This window comes from Cupressus sempervirens, chromosome 9, assembly GCF_028749045.1.
Source record: "Cupressus sempervirens isolate cs-2001-9-10 chromosome 9, ASM2874904v1, whole genome shotgun sequence".
Classification (NCBI taxonomy): domain Eukaryota; kingdom Viridiplantae; phylum Streptophyta; class Pinopsida; order Cupressales; family Cupressaceae; genus Cupressus; species Cupressus sempervirens.
In genome coordinates, this window is record NC_143126.1 from 411,546,854 (window position 1) to 411,567,834 (window position 20,981).

General features: G+C 35.5%; 1 protein-coding gene across 1 annotated transcript; it reads left to right on the forward strand.

Annotated features, from left to right (window-relative positions):
* The first annotated feature begins 18,378 nt into the window (after positions 1 to 18,378).
* LOC149539042 (universal stress protein A-like protein) lies at positions 18,379 to 20,588 on the forward strand. Its single transcript, XM_089800397.1, has 3 exons — positions 18,379 to 18,654; positions 18,846 to 19,068; positions 20,035 to 20,588. The coding sequence occupies exons 1-3, from the start codon at positions 18,423 to 18,425 to the stop codon at positions 20,123 to 20,125; spliced, it is 546 nt and encodes a 181-aa protein (XP_089656523.1). The 5' UTR covers positions 18,379 to 18,422; the 3' UTR covers positions 20,126 to 20,588.
* The last annotated feature ends 393 nt before the right edge of the window (positions 20,589 to 20,981 follow it).

The window sequence follows — 20,981 nt, forward strand, 5'->3', positions numbered from 1 at the left end:
TCTCATATACCTCATCTAGGTCTTATGGCTTCTTGTGTGTAGAAATCCTAAATTGTCTCAAGTCACCTAACTCGGTCCTCTCTACTTCCTCTTCTTCATCATTCTTTTTTACTACGAGCCTTATCCTTAGTTTCTTCATTTTTTCCCTAGGCTCTTCTTCCTCAGAGGTTGTCTTCCTCTTTATAGAACTCTTGATTTGAGCTATCTTGGTTATATTGACAACTCCTTTCTTATGAGGTGTGTAATATAGTGCTAATCTCCTTGGTTCTTTGTCTTGTCACCCTTGGTGGTGTAGGTGTCAGTTCTATGACAATCTTCTTTAAACTTTTCTTCACCTTAGGCTTGACAATAAATTTTTTCTTAATTTTGGCTTCCTATGGCTCGACAACCACTACTTCCTTGCCTTTACCTTTTGCTAATTTCCCTTCATCTTCTTCATTATCATCATCTTCTTCATCACTTCTCAAATCTTCACCTTTTCCTTGTGTAATTTGCATTGGTTCCTCACCAAATATACCTTCCAGGGTCTTTATCATCTTCTTTCTTTTTGTTTCCATCTTTGACACTTTAGTTTCCATCATGGTTTTTATCTTTTTTATTTCATATGTTTTTGATGCATGTCATCCTTGTCAATAGGCTCATCTAGTAGTGTTGTTTTTTATAAGGTAAACAGGTTTTAAGGGGTCCTGAAACCTATAAGTTTAACAACAAGAAAGGCTGAAAATAAGCGAAAAAATGCCCAGCCAAAACATAAGCCTTACGGCTGAAAATAAGCCCAAAGGCCCAGCCCGAAACAACTGCCCACTAAAAAGGCCAGAGAACCAACCAGAAAAACAGAGACCAGACAAAAAGCCAAATCTAGGAGAGACAAAAACCAAAGGATAGAGACCCAACCTAGCAGACTACTTCTCCATCTCGAGCATGGTCTGGGCAGCTTCGGTGCACTCTTGTTGCTCTTCTACCTTATGATCCTGGGCGTTCGTCAAATCCTGCTCCATAGTGCTGTCCTTGGCTTTATCCACATCCAGCCTATCTTTGTCTCTGTTCTGTTTATCATCTTCCTCCATCTGGTTCCTGTCTTTGAGATTTTTCAAGAGAGAGAGGATGTTGTCGTTGATCGAAGCGAGGAGGGAGATCATTTGACTTGCCAGGTTGTGATTGTAGTTCTCAATATTTTTTACTCTCCTCTCCATCAGAGTCTCCCAGCTGTTCTAGTCGCCTTGGCTTTCTGCACCTGTCTTGCTCTTGATTTTTTCCATTTTATCCATAATTGCATTGGATTTGAGCCGTCCTTCCCAAGATTTTATCTTGGTCGATAAGCAGCTTTGCCTCCGTCGAAAAATCTTTTCCGGCATGCCAAGTCAGATTATTGGTGGCGTTAACCCCTTTATTAGCAAACCAATCAGCGACTGGGTTTGCCTCTCTGTAAACATGAGTGACGTGGACCTTATCGAACTTTGTGAGAGTGGCGCAAGTCTCAGCAATTATGTTCGCAATCATCCACGAGGGAGGGGAAATACCATTAATGGTATTAATAATGTTTTTGGAGTCCCCCTCAAGCCAGAGTTTAGTAATCCCGGCTTCAAAAGCCAACTTGACCACCTTACTTGCAGCTCTTGCTTCAGCCAGATGAATAGTCTGGATTCCCAGCGGGGAAGCAAAGCCAGCTATTCCCTCCCCATAGCTATTTCTTATGATTCCACCGCAACCTGAAGGGCCTGGGTTACCCTTAGAAGCCCCATCAAAGTTGTCTTTTGACCAACCATCTGGGGGGAGAAGTCAGCTAGCATCCTGCCTTTTGAGGTTCTTGTCTTTTTCTTTAGCTATCTTTCTGTCCCCTTCTTCTTCTTCTTCCTCCTTCAGCACTTGGAGATTTTCCTTTATATTCTTCGAGACCTTCCTGCCAAGGATTATAGCCGGCTCCTCTCTGTCTCTAAATATTCTATTATTCCTTTCCTTCCAAATTCCCCAGCAAAAATGGGGTAAAATCCAGTCCGAGTGATCCTGCCGACCAGCAATCTTACAAAGACCTTTCCACTGATGGAAAAAATCCATGAGATTATCCGGTTTGCACCAGAGGGTTTCATTATCATGTGTGATGACATTCCACACCTCCCTGGTATAGTCACATAAGATGAAAATGTGATTTCCAGTCTCAGCCTGATTCTTACACAAGGGACATCTACTGGGCATAACATGTCCTCGCTTCATGAGATTGTCATGAGTAAGGATTTTGTTCTGAAGAGCCAGCCAGTAAAAAATGTTGATCTTTGGAATGAGACCCGGAATCCAAGCCTCCGCCCAAGGGGCCTTCTCTTTTAAGCTCCAAAGGGAATTATAGCCTAAGGCAACAGAGTATCTTCCATTGGGATTATCCCTCCAGATCAGCTCATCCCCCAAATTGATAGGAATCATGGAATTGAGCATAAGCATTATAGGAGTCAAGTCCTCAGAGATGAGGGATAGGTCACTCCATTCCTGGCCATTCCAATAATCACAAACTTTGGACCCAATTTGATCAGTACAAGCTTGCATCCATCTCTCAAAAACAGGGTTATTGATAAGTGGATCTTGGGAAAGCCATCTATCCGACCAGAACTGGATGTCCTTCCCATTTCCCAATTTTCATGATATCCTGGCCTTAGCCAGGTCCCTGGCTTTCATGATCCCATTCCAAATGTTTGATCCTTTTGGGATATCTTCATTAAAAAGGGTGAAAAGAAGAGTGGGTCTTCTAAGGTACTTGTTTACCAGGGTGTCCCTCCATTCACCGGTGCTACTGAAGATCCGCCATATTTGTTTAGCTAGGAGAGCCTTATTGAGGTGGGTGATCTTTCTAATGCCCAAACCTCCGTACCTCTTAGGGAGGAAAACCTTCTCCCAAGCAACAAGAGGGTATCTTTTCTTCCCTTCATTACCATTCCAAAGGAAGTCTCTTTGGATTTTCTCCATTCTTTCAGCTATATTCCCTGGAATTCCAAAGAGGCTCAGGGCGTAGATTGGCAGATTTTGAAGAGAAGATTTGACTAAGAGGCATTTCCCCGCTTGACTAAGAGAGACCCCTTTCCAACCAGCCATCTTCCTGTTGAATCTATCCAAAATACCATTCCAAAAAGACTCCGGGGGTGAGGATCCCAAAGGGAGACCAAGATAGGTAGAGGGGAAAGAGCCTACCCCACAACCCAGAATCCTGGCGATTTTACTTTGTCTAACCTCAGAGGTGTTGATGAAAAAGAGTGAGCTTTTGTTCCAATTAATCAGCTGACCCATCCCACTAGAGTAAGTATCAAAAATCTTCTTCAGGGCTCTGGCCTCTTTGACAGAAGCTTCCCCCCCCCAAGATAGTATCGTCAACAAATTGCTGATGAGTGAAGGGAACGCAATTAGAGGAGGGAAGGATCCCTTTGATACAAGCCTCACACTTTCTACAGTCTATAATCCTTCCTAAGCATTCAGCTAAAATGATGAACAAAATGGGCGAAAGGGGGTCTCCTTGTCTGAGGCCTCTGGAAGGTTTGAAAAAATTAGAAGGGACTCCATTAACCAGAACAGCTAAGGAGGAGGTGGACACCAATTGAGAGATAATTTTGCAAAATTTACTATCAAAGCCAAAAGTCAAGAGGACCTTCCCAAGGAGAGACCAGTCCACCCTGTCATAAGCTTTAGAAAGATCCAGTTTGAGAAACATACCTTCCCATTTGGATGCCTCAAGAGAATGGATGAATTCATGCACCATCTGGACAGAATCCAAAATTTGTCTCCCTGGAACAAAACTCGATTGATGCTGCGAGATTATCATGGGCAAGATCTTGAGCATTCTTAAAGTGAGAACTTTAGAGATGATCTTGTAGAGTGAGTTGCATAGACTAATAGGTCTAAAGTTGTCCAACGAGTCCGCCCTAGGGGATTTAGGAATGAGAACCACAAAAGTCGAGTTTAGCTCCTTGAGAATAGATTTGGCTCCAAAGAATTCTTGGACAGCCTGAACAACCTCTCCCATGATCACCGGCTAGAACCTTTGGAAGAAAAAAGTGGGAAAACCGTCCGGGCCTGGAGCCTTGTCAGCAGGCAGAGAAAAGAGAGCCTCTCTAACTTCCGAAGCATTAGGAATAGCACAGAGCTGTTTATTATGGATAGGTTGAATGAGCTGAGGGATACAGTGTAACAAATCCTCCTGGTCCAAATTGGAAAGCATTGGGTCCACAGAGAGAAGGCTAGAGAAAAAGGAAACAGCTTCTTCCGAGATGGCAGATTCTTCAGTTAACAGCTCCTGCCCCTTTCTGATACCATAGATCCTGTTACTAGCACGGTGCTTGAGGGTGGTTAGGTGAAAAAACTTAGTGTTTCGATCTCCTTCCTTTAGCCAGGTGATCCTCGATCTTTGCCTCCAAAATTTTTCTTCCTTATTAATAATGTTATGAATTTCAGACAGGGTCTTGAGCTCCGAAACCCTGTTGGTCTCAGTGTAACCTTCCTTCTGAATGCAATCTTGGATAATAGTTAGATTATCAAATAACTCTTTCTTTTCATGGAAGATATGACCAAAATCAGACTTGTTCCAAATTTTAATCATCCTCTTCACATTGCTAAGTTTTCTGGTGACTCTGAACATGGCTGAGCCCTCCACCTCTATCCCCCACCATTTCTTGATATTATCCAGGAGGTCAGGGTGAGAGGTCCACATTTTCTCAAACCTGAAAGGATGGTATCTCCTGTGTACCAGAGGGGAAACTAAAAAAGAAATGGAAGAGTGGTCCAAACCAATTCTGGGAAGCAGAGATAGTCTGCAGCTGAAGGATTGAAGCCAGTCCGAAGATATAAGAGCTCTATCCAGCCTAACCTGAATGCAATCATGGCCTTTTCTCTTGTTTGACTAGGTAAAGGATCCGCCCTTAAGCTCTACGTCCATAAGGGCCAGATTATTAATGAAGTTAGAAAGATCCTGTTTACTTTCCCAATCCGGGGGCATACCTCCCTTTTTCTCTTTATCTTCTAGTGGTGTGTTAAAGTCTCCCATGATTATACCTTTCTTAATGTCACAATCTTGCACCATATTACCAACTTTGGTCCAGAAGTTTTTTCTATCTCTCTTATTATTGGGGGCGTAAATATTCACTAAAAACCAGGAATCATTGGTGTGCAAATGTTGAACTCTGCAGAAAAGAATGTTATCTTCATCATACTACTATATTGAAATACTTATCATTGAAAGGTAACAGCAGTCCTCCAGACGCTCCTTCAGAGTTAGAGGCTATGCCCTTCATGCTATTGTTGAACTTAATATTTTCCATCCTTTCCTTCTTCATTTTAGTTTCCTGGATTAGAAACACATCAGGCCTTTGGTCCCTTATCATATTTCTAATAACTTCTTGCTTGTGGATTCCATTGAGTCCACGAATATTCCAAGATAAGATCTTCATGATTTAACTACTGAACATGCTTCCTGGATGGTGCGCTGCGTACCATCCTTAATGTTTCTTCTGGCTTCCTCTTTCCTGATTTCATTCTTGTTTTTCCTTCCCACTAGGTTAGATTTGTGGCCGAGATCAGCCTTGGCCATGCTTCTAGTAGAAGGGGGAGATACCGGAGAAGGGTCCTTGCTATTCTTCTTCTTTCTACTCCTGACTTCTGTCCAAGGATTCTCTTCTCCCTCTAGTCCTTTGTCCAGCCAAGCATCAATTCTCGCCAAATCTTCCATTGTCGATGCAGATAGCCTCTCTATGATTCTGTTTACTGTTGAAGGGGGGGGACAACACACCGGGTTAGGGTCCTGGGACATGGGTTCCCCCTCCTGTAGTTCTTCCATGGAGTTCGGGACAAAGGATAGTTTCAAGTCATCCTCCTGAGAATCCAGAGGGGGAAGAGTCATATTTTCACCTGTCTCCTCAGGTTTCTTCTCAGATTCCTTCGCGTTGGGGAGAGGTGTTGAATCGTCTTTCACTCCTTTCTCTTCTCCCCCTCCTATGTTTCCAGTCGCCCGAGGAGGCCTTGATTCCTCTTGGGGCGCATTAGGAGCAGTATTTGTTTTTCCTTCTGCCTCTCCATTTTCCTTGACTTGCGATGCTTTTTTTCTCCATTCTTTTTTGGGATCTAGAGAATCTTTTATCCCCCCTTGTGGACGAGCCTTTCCCACCGTACTCTTCCCTTTGAAAAGTGGGCATGATCCAGCCTTGTGGCCAGCCTTCTTACAATGGAAACAAGCAAAAGGCACACTTTCATAGTCAATCTTTTGAGATCTGTTTCCCAGATGAGATTGTAGTTCTAAAACTTGAGGCATGTCCTGGCCTTCGATGACTCCTACACAGATTCTTGCGTAGTTCAATCTTTTCTTAGCTGCTGTGACAGGGTCAATGGAGAGGAGCTCTCCAAAGGTCCTGGCTATGCCATCAAAGACATCCTCATGCCAATATTCCAAAGGAAGTTTCGGAAGTCTTAACCAAACTGGAACCTGAGATTGGAAATCATTGTTCAAATCCAAGTTGGATGTCCATTTTTGCAATATTAGGTTGGATCTGCCCAAAGACCAGTTCCCAGCACATAGTATACGAGAAAAATCTTTCGAGCAAGAGAACTCGAAAGACATGAAGCCTTTGGCCATAGCAGTCACTTCTACATGCCCTTTAAGGTCCCATTCTCTCCTGGTAAATGTCCTCACTACATCAATATTAGGTCTTGGCCCTACAAATTTTCCTACCAGAGTGTTCGCCATGCTTAGGATATTGTGGTCAATAATTTCCCTAGGGATTTCCAGAGCAAAAATACCTTTCTCCTTATCAGATTTGTCAATGACTTTTGGGAAAGACGATTTACCTGATGGTTTTATCCTGAAAAGATTCGACTAGCGTCCCCATGCCCCAGACGGCCCACTGCCCACATGGGGGGGAGGGGGAATCTTCTCACCTGGATGGGGCATCATAACTCGTGGGTCCCCATCCTTTGAGGCATCCTCATCTTTCCCCTCCATTTCCTGCCCTGTGCTTGCTACTTGCCCTCCTGCAGACGTGCTCTCCTGTCTCCCACCTTTCTCCAGATTCGAAACAACGTGATTCGAATTGCAGTTCTCGCCCGCTCCATCCCTCTCTCTCACCGTTCCCATTAGATTCGAAATATCTGGTAGTGTTGTTATGACATCAACAACCTCATCAATGTTTATCTCATACCCTAGTGACATCAATGACACAATTCTTGGTATAACTACTTGAACATAAGTCCAATTTGTTATAACTAGGAAACACATGATTTCATAATACTTCTCTACCAATGATTTTTGTATTGTTGACCTATTTTTCATCTTTTGTTTGAACTCTTCAAAACATCCATCCATGACTTTCTCAAAATCATCTCCTAATTGTATAAACTCATTAATTTTCTTTTTCATAGGCTTATTCTTACTCCAAAATGCATTAACAATAGTAGGTAATTAATTTTTCACATAAAAGAATATGCAAAACCAATAGTGAACCAAACTTACTGCATTGTGTTTTTCATTTTCCTAGTGCTTTTCAAGTTCTCCTCTAGTTATTGAAGTTACAAATCAGCAAAGATCATATGATTGATCTTTTTTCACAATCTTCCACACCATGTAAGCTACAATACAAGGTAGACTCCCTGATCTACTAGATTGATAAAATTTGTGAGCCATTACCCTCACTACAAAGTCTAGCTCCAAATCTGTGATGGTGGAAATTAACATTCTTTGCTTGTTCCATTTTTCCAAAGTATTTTCCTTGATCACTTCTCTCCCTTGGCACCGAATAGATTTCACTTTATCTAGAATAGAGGATCTAGTAACTTGGTGGATAGTTTTTTTGGTGATACCAACTAGTCCTCTTGCTAACCATAGTTTCATGTCATGCACATGACTCCAAATAGTTTTGATCCATTCTTCATTGAAATCCTTCAAAATATTTAGGGCAAGATTTAACCCTTTCTTAGCAATATGTTTATGTTCCTCCTTCATTTTTCCATCAACACAAAGCTTTTCATACATGTTTGATAGTTCAAAGTCTCCCATTTCACCATTTTTGTACATATAACAACATCTAACATCATGAGTTTAGATTAACCTATGCAGGACAAAGAATATGGCTCCAGATGCATCTCCTTTAACTATTAACTTAGGGTTTCCCTTGAATTTAGGTGGATTGCAAGCTTCAATATGAGTCAATTGATTGTCACTAACCTTGGATTATGTCTCTTTCTCCATTGTAGTGGAACTTGATGCCATTCTTTACATTTGAGGTTTGATCTTCTAACTCTTCTTCACTTAGTAGAAATATGACCCTTGAATCACACTTGATTGCCAATGACATATTGCGAAATCTTTACTCAAATCATTTCTCAATAGTCTAGAATCACTCTTGCTCTTTGATCTTTTGAAAACCCTAATACACAGTGCATAAAATGATCAATGAAATCATTTAAAAAGGTTAAAATATTTGAGTTAGGGCCTTATTAATGTGTCATACATATAGTGGGTGTGCAACAATTGTCTTAGCCATCTTTGTAAAACTTATAAAACATAGTTCCTTTAGTTTCACTTAGTTGATACCACTATGATCTTCATATCGGTCTGTGTTCCAACTCGAATGCTATAGAAGCTTGATCCTTACTAGCATTTTAAGACTCCAACATTGACACTCGGTCATAACAAGTTATACAACTCAACTCTAGAATACCAAACTTCATATTTGTCCTCATGGATTTAATATTATGTTGATTTGGCATTTTATGCAAACTATCTTAGGAATTGATGTATGATGTAGCAATTTGAAACACAATTCCATTCATACTTCTTTATTTAGTTTGAGGTGGGGGAATCACATAGTCCATTGGATTGGGTGATCATAATTTCACCATTCATAGTGTTACTTCCACTAGATTTCTTCTTCTAGGTTTGATTCATCTGAGTTCCTACTTCTTCTACATTGACCTTCACTTTTCCATTATTCTCTTCAACACTAGGCATTAGTGCTCAGTTCATACAGTCTCTTCTTAGGTGACTGAGCTTTTGATGGTGAAAACATATTGCTCCAAAGCTCCTCCAATTTCTTGATCTTCCTCTAAGAACTATCCTTTCACAAATTGTTGTAATGTATCCATATTTTCCACATAAATGACAATTGACCCAAGTATTTTAATCCAAAATTATGGTATTGCCTTTCCTAGGTTTTTTCCTTATCCTTTAGGTGTCCACTTATTCTTTTCTTTAGACCTATGATCTTTTCCCTTATGACCATACTTTTGACATGTGTGACAATAGCCTTCAAATCTAGATGTGGCTTGTGTCTTACTAATATTTGATATACATTCATGTGCTTGGTGTTTGTACTTATTTCAATTGAAATAATTTTCATTGAATTTGGGTTTAGGATTTGACTTAACAATTTTCTCCTACAAAAATTCTATGTATGACCTAGTTTTCCATAGTAATAGCATGTAGGCTTCTTGTTCCTTGGGTTTGCAATCACATTCCTTTGTTCTCCTTTCTTCGATGACTCTCCTTGCTCGATATCTTATAGGAACTTGACATAGCCTAATCTAGAAGTGTCATAAGGTCTCCTTGATGTCTTCATGTGTTCATTAAGAAATCTCATAGCCTATTTAGGTTTAATCATCCTTTCCATAATCTCTTTCTCATCTCTTAAATCACTCTTCAATTGATTATTCTTAGATCTAATATTTGCAATCTCTTCCACCTCTCTATAAATCTCATGATTATTACTTAGCAATTGATTGACCATATCAAATTTAATATGAGTCAACCTTTGTACCTCTTTGATCATTTCATTGAGACTAGTAGTTAATTTCTTTATTTATTCATCATCAATTTTCTTATCTTCTTTAGCATTTTTCTTCCATATAGTCACTTCACATAGTCTTACCAATTGTATTTCATGTTCTCTTTTCAATGCCCTTACTTCTTCATTTATAATGTTCTTCTTCTCTAATAGATCTTCTATGGCTGCATTAGATTCACTAGATCTTTCTTCATCAAATAACTCTTCAATAGTTTCTTCTTTGTATTGTGTATCATTTTGTTGAATTTTCATTTCTTTCCTTCTCTTCAAGGATTTCCTTAGAGTCTACTTTGTAGTATTCATGTTCAAATGCAAGTTGAACATCAAGCTTTTAATTTTCAATGATCTTTCCCAGTTTGTGGCTTCTATTTTCCAAGATCTTTAACTCCCACGTAGTTAGAATTCTACCAAGAGAATATATCTATGATTCCAATTGTTGAAAATCTAACAGGGAAATAAAAATACTAACAAGGGGTTGGGGTTGGGGGGGGGGGGTGTGGTTGGGTGAATAAAGATCTATAGAACTTTAGCACTTCAAACATGAACCATATTTGATATCTCCAGCATAAATTTTATTTAAACATTAACCTTATACTAAATCAAACATTTTTTGCAATGCAATATCAAATCTAACATCTAATTGCACAAATAAACTCACAAACACATAAAATACTTGAAACAAATATTTTCTAATGCAAAAACACTCCAAGTTGATGGTAAAATTGTGGTGGGGATGACACCCACAAATATCTTCACTATTGTAGCAATAAAGTGTGTCTATTAAGGCTACAAGGTTTGATCACTTCAGAGGAGGGGTTTTCCTTGTTAAGAGCTTACAAAATTGTTAGGTCTACCTTGATGAAAGAATTTTCCATCATAACTAAGTGAGTACTCTATTAGGAGATTTACAAAGGTCTATTAGGACCACTCTATTAAGTGATTTACCCCAAAACACCTATTAGAATGTATCAGTACTTGATCCTTCAGATTGCACTTCAATGCTAATGGCCTATCTCCTTTATTCAATGTATTATCACCTCTTTATGATTGATCTTCAATGAATCCTCATTGCACTTCTCAGTTGCCTCTATTTAACCTCTCTAATTCAACTTAAACTATGCATCCAAAATTCTAATTCACAACGTCTCTGAAATAAGCCTAAAACCACTACTTAAATAGTTTTTCAAAGAAGCTTCTATAAGATCATGATTGACGATCTAGATTCATCCATTTTGCCAGTTGGTCTTTCTAATTTTTTGATTGGTGGATTACCTTTCATAGGGATTAATGATGTGTAATTGTACATGTTATTGTTTCCTTGATTAACTCCTTGATCTATAAAACATGCTTCCAACTAAAAAAAAACTCATTTATATATGATTTTGTGCCATGACAAGCTCATATACAAAAACTATCTTACTTGGCACTAATAGCCTTCTAACGATCGATCATGCATTTTCTTCACATTGTCCCTCTACTTAAACTTTGCTTGGCTTATACTGAAAGTCTCTCTATCTTGCTTAACATGTCATATCCCCATTTTAAGATAGAATTTTAATAATAATTAGATAATACAATATTATTAAATAAATAATAAAGTTATATTAAAACTAATGCTTAAATATAAAACAAGTAAACAATAATTATTTAATCTATATTATTAATAAAATAATATTTAATATGATATTTGAATGAGTAAAGAAAGAAATAAAATTAAATACAAGAGACAATATTGTAGAAAGTATGTTAACTTTCAAAATAGAGTTTAATAATAAATAAAATAAACACAAATAATTATGTTAATAAATAATATAACATAGAATAATATAAATTAACTAAATCTAATGAAAAGTCAAGAGATGTTTAACAAATAAACATGAAACCTTAAAATTAAGATATAAAAGAGAGTTAAGTTTATTTTAGAGAGGGAAAAAAAAGGAAGAGAAGAGGAGAGGAGTTCAAAAAGGGAAAATGGAAGAGGAAAGTAATATGAAGAAAATAAGTGACTTTCTGAAAAGGTATCAATGATATTGAAAGGATGTGAACCTTTTGAAAGGGTCATAATTATGAATAGTTGTGACTCTTCAAAAATATTTTGATTATAAAGTATTGGGACTTTTCCAAAGTATTTTAGTTATGAAGTGTTGTGCCTTTTCAAAAGGGTTATAACTATGAAGTGTTGCGACTTTTCAAAGGATTTGTATTATGAAAGGTTGTGACCCTTGGAAAAGAAGAATGAAAAAGTATATTTTTCCCTTTCCTCATAATTAGAAAATGAAGAGTTTTGGAAAGTAAATATAGAGTTGAGATAATCTAGAAGGAATAATTCATTAAAGGGCCGACTAAGGATAGAGCCACATAGACCAAGAAAAGAAGAAGGTAAGAAAGGTATGTTTATAGGTTATATTTATTTAATTATGTTTATGAATTTATTCATATTTATGAATATAAGTTAATTAATTATTTAGTGCATATATTTCTTACAAAATGATTAAGAACCCATAGTGCCAGTATAAGGACATTGCTTGCCTATATAAATGGCTTCATGCCAATATAGAGTTAGGAGTCATCTTCATATAAATGGCTAAGATGGGGACTGATGAAATCTTATAGTGTCAGTGCAAGAAGTGAGATCCTCATATAAATGGCTATCGTTCCAATGCAAGAGATGAGTAACCTTGTATAAATGGCTAGATGAGAATGAGATAAAGGCTAGAACTATGCCAATAATAATATATCTATAATTGTTAGTATTTAAACCTAACATTTTATTTGAAGGTATTAGTATATCAAATCAACCATAATAGTGGGGACATTACACAACATTCATTGTATCCTAAATCACTTGACATTAGCTGAATTGATTAGCGACTCTTATGTGTACTTGACACTAACTAGCACTCAACATGAACTGATTATGTACACTTCACAATTATACTTTCTTGGCCTATGTAGTGGCTCAGTCATAGTGTTGACCAACCAACATTACGGAGATAATGACTAAGTTTTTTGCACTACTAAAAAGTACTAAGATTACCTTTAGGGTCAACAAGACTTTGATTTCATCTGCCAGTTCATGAACCTAGGGTAGGTAATATAGGTGAGTAGAGGGAAGTGACTTACAATGAGGGTTGTCTCACTAAGTAGACAACCATGAAAGCTCATTGCAAGTTATTTAATACAAGTGATAATAAAACATTAAAGGGGTTAAACAAATTAAAAAGATAAATTCATCACTCATGCTTTGAGTGTGCATAAGGACTATGAAAGGAGAGGGAGAAGATGCTTACCTACCTAGGGAGGCATTTAGGAACTATAGTTAGTGACCTTGTCTATATAAGAGGTTACTAATGTCACATAGAGTCACTAGGGACAAGGGTCTAGAGTGGTGCAGGAGCACATCTGTGATAGGAAGATATCATGCAACATTATCAATGTAGAATTGTATTGCAATAGGAAGTCTAGTGGTGACATGAAGATAACATGCAACATTATTAATGCACAATTGTATTGTTATGGGAAGTCTAGTGGTGACAGGAAGATAGCATAGAACATTTTTAATGCAAAATTATATTACAACAGGAATTTTGGTGGCAACGGGAAGACAACATGCAATATGACTAAAATGCAGGGACACAAAGAAAATATCAGGTAGATTTGAGTTTAAAATCTGAAATTCAAAATGTGTGTGTGTGTGTGTGTGTGTGTGAGAGAGAGAGAGAGAGAGAGCTTAGAGTTTTATGTTTTAAAATGAAAGTCCTCTTCCATGTGGTGGAAATGCTTAGATGGTATTCTTATAAGTCTACCTAACATTATACACTTAGGACTTAGTATGAGTTTATTTTAATTTATTTTGGGTTTGTTAAAAAGCTTCTAATTTTCAAAAATGTTTTTTGGGGAAAAATCAAAATTTAGAAAATGATGAATATTCCTAAAGCATCATGTGTTGGCATTCAAATATAACTGCTGCAAGAAAGCTATGATGGCTTATGGGGAGTTACATTAGAAGGTTTTTCGAAAAGAGAAAGTGGTGCATATTGTAAAGGGAGATTTTTTAGGAGAGATTTTTGGGATTAAGTAAATAGAATGAAGTCCTTGAGTTTTCCTATAATTTTTCAAAGTTTCCTATGTTATATGGTTGTGATTGTGTAGTATTCTCTACATATTTTTCTATTTGTATTTAGATCTTTCTTTTGGAAGAAATCTAAAAATCATATCTTAATAGGTTAGATTTTTCTTATTTCTCATTTCTCATCAGTCAAAACTCTCTATTGTTTTGGGAGTGGCCTTTGCATGGAGGTTTTCTAAAGATCCTCCGATGGTCTTTGTCAGTCATTAGAGGATCCTCTTTAGTTTCATGCATTTCTTTGTTTTTGTATTATTTTCCCATATTATGTTGCAAGAAAGCCAACTTGTAATGCAGATTTGAATGGGCAACATCTTCATGTGTTGACCCTCATTCATTAAATTTCTATGTATTTTTTGAAATATGCATTCATGCATGTGAAGACCAAAATCGTGTATTGACTTTCTAAAGGTTTCAAAACACTCTACATCATAGAGAGACTTCTAGGTTACCTTAGAGTTGACTCATGTGATGACACTTTCTTGTATACATCATAGGTTTCCTACATTTGTTGTTGCCTCTGGTAAACTAGAATTATCATCATCACTGAATTGTAGAACCATTATGTAGAAAGCTTTTAGGATTACCATGCATAGAACCTGAATGTATCTTATGGATTGATTTTGAGAAGGGCTCGATGTTATCTCCTTACATAGTGGGAGTGGACTCTTTAGTTTCAGGAGATCAGGTGATAGTGTAATTCTTACCATAATAGCTGTGATAGTTTGTGCCAGTGTCAGTATTTGAAGATGATGTGTTGTTTCTGATTATCCATACTCATTATTCTTGGAGACATATTCCTTTCTCTTGTGTATTTAAATTCATGTATGTATTTTTTAAAGGAAGTACCTTCGATTATATGTTTTAAAGTGTACTTGCATTATTCTGGCATATCCTACGACTTGTGTTGTGGATACAACATATTGAAGCTATTAAATGGAATCAAGTTAACCATAAAACTATATCATAATAATGGTTCATTCAACAAGATTATGCATTCATAAAATTAATGATGATTTATCAATGATCTTGTATTTAACTTATACATTTAATTAATTATATTTAATACATGTGACTCCTTGCTTAGGAACCTTAGAGAAATATAACCTATGTTGATAACATAACTTTTATGAATGTAATATATTATCACTATATTGCTTTTGGTCTCTTTTATTTATTATTGTTTAAGCTTTAAAAAAATATTAGTCAGCTTAGTGACTTAATTAGGTTAATTCCTCTTTGCTGCCAGGTAGGACATTAAATACTAACCAAACTCCTAGTATTCTCATTGTCAACATTTTGCTATCATATCGTCCTTATTATTTTACTTTCGAATTCATAGGTACATCTTGTCAATTTGAAGCTACATCAACATCAACATCATGGAGAAGAAAGGAGAGTATATGAGCTCAATTCGCAAGGGGTTTCATAGTTTTAAATATCTTTTACTTCAAGTTTCTTTTATTTTTAGACTAGGATAGTTTGCATAATTTTGTAGTTTCTCTATTATGCTTACTCACCCTTTTTCTAGTCCTATAATATATTTATGGATTTGGAGATGATACTTGAGTGGGGATAGACATTACTCAAGATCCTTTTTTTGTATCATTTTATAAGTGTGGTGAGTTCAATTTCCATTTATCTTATCATACTTGACTTTTTTGAAGCCAAGCTTATAGATAAGTGAGGATAAAACAAAAGAATAAGTAGTTCATATTTCACTCCTTTCTAACTCCTATTTCAACATTTGAAATCTTAATTTTTCCTTCAACTCATGTAATGAGGCAAAAGTTAGCTTGTGCCAACTTGTGCATCCTGTAACACATTGATCTTTCTTTTTTGTAGACCTTGTACTACATTTTATCAATCTCTTATTTGACACCAGCTGTGGTGCAACATATTCACTTTCCTAACAATAATTTATCCTTCACCTACAACTACACCTTAAGTTATGTTCACATCTATTCACTTTAAAAATGCACCCAATGTAAAATAATTTTGCCTTGTAAGCTATTGATTAACATTTTTTATTTTAATATTTAAAGTGGAATGTAATAAATAATTTATCTAATAAGATTTCATTTTCCAATTAAAGTTATTATATTTACTTTTAAAAAATTATAATATTTTCAATAAATATAAGGTTTAATAAAAAATTAAATAAATTTATATCTATATTTATATATTGAATTTGTAAAACTTTCATATAATTTTAAAATTAAATTAAATTTTTTAGTTAAATTATTGTTTTCAATATTTTATTTAATAACTATTCAATTTTTTAAAATAAAAGTATATGCATAATTAAATTTAAAATTTTATTTATTAAATATATAAGTTCTAACTTTCCTTTTATAAAAAATATTTTTTTTGATCAGTAATAAAAAAAGATATTATAACTTTTAATATTATATAAAAATAAATTTAAATAAGAAATAAGTAAATTATTTAAAACTAAATATTTTTTATGGAGTGTATGATGGATATAACTAATCATTTTGAGTTTTCAAATAGAACTATGTATAATATATTAATTTATTATAGTTTTTCAACAAGCTTAAAAATATATGGTATAAAGATAAGGACATAAAAATGTCTAATTCTTTAATTTCTTTTAAAAAGATGTCAGAAATTTTGAAAAGTAATTTTTAAAAATAAATTATTTAAAATTAAACAAATTATGCTTTTACTTTAAATATTAAAATAAAATATGTTAAATTTTAGTTTCAATTTTTTTCTTATAAAATTATTTTAGAGGGATGGTATTTTTTTTTTTATAGTAAAAAGATACGAAATTGAAACTTGTCATATAAGAAGGACAAAGGACTTCAACAAGGCATGCAACAAGAGGCTAGGTGCAAATATGTTGCACCATAGTTGGTGCCCTATTATCCACCTATATTAGACTACATATAGTAGTGTCTTCCAAATTCAAAATATCACTTCCCCACTTAGAATTTTTTTTTCTTCTCACAAACCCCAATTTGACCATAGATAACTAGAATGTTAGGTTGGTATTTAAAAGCGAAGGTTTTTAAGAAATCAAAAAGAGAATTGGGCATGAGGAATGTAGAGCATGGACATGTTTGTGTACACATACATACACATCTCTTAAGAATTCATAAAATTCTTATATTTACATAACTATCTTTATAATTTTATTGTTGCAAGCCCTAGCTATTTCTCAAGCACCTATGCATCAAATACTCCAAACATATCCACTTAAAACTGGCTAGGCTACCCCTAAGATTTGATTGTAGATGGATTCCATAGATGACCACTTGACAACTTCATAGATATCTTAAACTTGTACAAGTCTCTTTATATTTTTATTGTTGTAATCACTTCAAACTCTCCTCATACACTCATTACCTTGACCCCCCCTAAGATTCGATTGTCTATAGATTCCATATATGACCATTACATAGTTACTTCCTATTCTAATTTTATATGTGTGACTACATATAGGACATTAGTGCATTAAATGCATAATCACACTAGAATAGACTTACACAATAATAATAAAATATAGAATTTTTTTCTATGATAGTGAAACCTTCTCTTTTCGTCTAAAACTTCAATTGACACAATAGACATACTTCTTATCTTCTTTTTGTCATTTTTAACAAATTCAACTCACAATTTCATAATTAAACTTAAAAACAATTAGTACCAAACATATAATTACAACTAAAGTGAAGATTCTATTATAATCAAAAAGAAAAACTGATGACAAAATAGTGGTTAAACTCTATTCTTAATTTTTCTACTCTTTTCTTTCATAATGTTGAATTTGAATCTCATTTACATCCACCAATAAACATTTGTTTCGTATTGGAGTGTTAAAAAAAATTCCTCTTTAGGGTAACGACAACAATGTAGCAGTTCAAAAGCCTTTGATGGACCGGCTGAAAAGCACTTGACAACAGTACACTTCACCTGGTTCTCCCTGTAACTTACACGTCTCATCTTTCAACTATGCTTTCACAGGTTTTCTCCCTGTAACTTCAAAGAAAGTTTCCAAAATATCTTACAAGGTGACACGTTCTCATCTTTGAACTGAAATCATTTCGCTATGCCACCTGCCTTGGTAGATAGTTTGGAGTTCACATGAAAACAGAGCAAACGTTACATCATTGTTGAAATCAAATCATTCAACTGCCACCTGCCATCCTTGAGTCCTTTGAGGGATAGTGGCAGTCCTTTTCTTATGATAGATATTTCTTTTTGGAAGCTTGTAGCAAAGCCCTCCAACTTTGTCGTAGGAAATCTTAGTAGCTCTAGATGAATGTAGATTAGAGATAAGCAACTCCCAATAAGATATTGATTTCAAGGAAGGACCCAATATTTAGAATCCCATCTGCCATTCTCGTCTGGTTTTGATTGGTAGTTCTCAGGTCATATCTGCAGCTTAATTACTCTATATAAGTCCATTCCCGTCTCAAATTACCGAAGAGGCTGAGAAGAAGAATCGTAGATCGATTGTGCCTATTACAATGTCAAGCCAAATACAAGAAGAACATGTGCATATGGAAGAAGAAGAGGAAGAAGAAGTTGTGCCGGTGAAAAGGGTGAATATTTTGGTTGCAGTAGATGAGAGCACGGAGAGCATACATGCATGTGAATGGGCTTGCAAGAATCTCTTGGCTCCCCACACAAACATTCGTCAAAATTATAAATTCATCCTCCTCCATGTTCAACCCCCTGTTTGTGCTTCCTCTGGCCCTGGTAAGAACAGGGCACAAATAGATCCCTAATTTTTTCCCCCTTTTTTTTGTCTTACACTTGATTATTTGTCTTTTGATTTTTTTGTATTTTTTGAATTGTGCCCTACACTTCCCTTGCCCTTTGAATTCCATTAGACAATTCGAAGCTTCTGTAAATATTGACTGTGTGTTACTGTTTTTTGTATTGTGCAGCCTATATAATGAGTAACCATGTGCTTCATCTTATGGAAAGTGCTGAAGCGAAGACTACACAGAAGGTACTGAAGCGAGCTCTGGATGTGTGCAAGCGTTACAATGTGAAGGCAGAAACCCGTGTTGTGACTGGAAACCCTAAAGAGAGGATCTGCGAAGCCGCTAAGAAGTTGGGGGCACATTTTATTGTTGTGGGTACCCATGGCTATGGACCTTTCATGAGGTAATATGAGAAAAAAAGGGCATCTCAATGCTTATTTAAGATATTTTGCTGATCAGTTGTCTATTGATTATTTCATGGAATTTTACCAGGGTAATGTCAATGAAATGCCTTTTTGTCATGTTTGAATGGATTTTAGATTAGATAGTGTGAGCTTGAATGGTTTGTAGATTAGGCTGTGTCTGGATGGTTTTTAGATTAGATTGCATGAGATTGAATGGTTTTGAGATGAGATTGTGAGAGCTTGCTTTCTTTTCTCCATCAGCATTTATGATGGCATTTTATAATCCATCGTGAGGATGGGTAGGGATTTGCCTGGATCCATTGAAATATTTGGTAGGATTTGGGTACTGGCAGCCCTGATGGTGTATTGTTATGACATGTTCTTGCATTGATGAGGTTATTTTCTGTGATCTGCTAAAGCACAGAACAGAATGCTGCTGCTCTTTCTATCTTATTTTGACTTCAGGTCATAATAGCTGGAATTATAGAAATCGGTTTTGGCTTGCCTATGATTCCAAATGTTGGTTAAGGAGAAAGTTCACAAATTCTAATCTAAAAATAAAAGGTTTTTGGTTTAATTATACTGAGCTTTTGTCTTTCAGGGACATTTTTGATGGCATTTCATGACTCAAAATTAGGATGAGTATGGGTTTGTTTAAATTCATAATGGTATTTGGTAGGGTTTAGATTCAGAATGGGTAAGGCATTGTTGTCTCTTGCATCACCCTCATTCTACAGCTGATGGAGCTAGTTTTGAAAACTCTTTTTAGCTTGCTCATCTTAATGGTTGATCAACCTCAGACATTAATGATACAAATAAGCTCACATCTGATCCCAAAAAAATTGAAGCCTGTTATGAAGTTCAGAAATTTTGTTTTTATGTCTTTAATTGTCTTTGCTGGTTTCAAGACATATTAATTTTTCTCTTGACGAATTGACTGATGATTGATTCATTACATTTTGCAGAGCAATAAAGGGATCTGTGAGTGACTACTGCTCTCGGAATGCCAGTTGTCCTGTTATAGTTGTCAACAAAAATGCCTTGCAACAACAGTAGATGCGCGAGTCTGTTCTGAGGAGATCATGTATATATACGATCTATACATATGGAGATTGAGGATGAAAATAATAACACATGATTAGGGTTTTCCGAATAGATGAGAGAGAAATAACAAGCTGATACAGTTTTCCATAGTTTTCCCTTCAGCAATATCTAAATAAATAATAATAATAACAATACATCTGTACGTAGTTGTAGAGACTTGAGGAATAATGGCCTTTTCCTGTTTTAGTTGGTTATGTACCAGGTTGAATATACGCCCTATATTATACATTAAAAAGCTGCTTATACAGTTTCAAATGAACGAGTTCATATTAATCAGCACTCTCCATGCTCTTCTCTAATGGCGGTGGACAAGCCCAACTTTGAGGAAATGACATTTCCTCTTTTTAAAAAGAGCATTTTTAAAAGTGAAGAAGTTATATTTTTAATTTATATATTAAAAAGTTTATAGTTGTTATCTTCACTGTAAACTTATTTTTTTGTTTATTTATTTAATTTAATTAATTAATTTTTAATAAAATATACGACCTTGTGATAAATATTGTTGTAATAAATAAAATATTTTTTATTCGTATTAAATATAACTAGGACTTGCACCAACAAAGTGCAATGTATACGCTAATTAAAGCATATACCATACAGTATTGTAGGTTGAATCTTTCATCTTGTTGTAATACTAATGCTAAAACTATCTTTTGTTGTATTATGTGAAAGTGAAGTTGTATTTGTAATTAAAGTAGTCACATTCATAAATTTTGTGTCATGCCCAAACTACGAGGCAAGAACACAATTTTTTTTTAAAGGGGTATATTATTTGAATAGTTTTAAAACATGAAGTTAATAATTGTGT

Excerpts from the sequence above, each read along its gene's own strand:
- LOC149539042 (XM_089800397.1), top strand. The coding sequence starts at position 18,423 with ATGTCAAGCCAAATACAAGAAGAACATGTGCATATGGAAGAAGAAGAG. Across the intron at positions 18,655-18,845 it reads TTGTGCTTCCTCTGGCCCTG|CCTATATAATGAGTAACCAT; the intron begins GTAAGAACAGGG and ends TGTATTGTGCAG. Across the intron at positions 19,069-20,034 it reads GGCTATGGACCTTTCATGAG|AGCAATAAAGGGATCTGTGA; the intron begins GTAATATGAGAA and ends TACATTTTGCAG.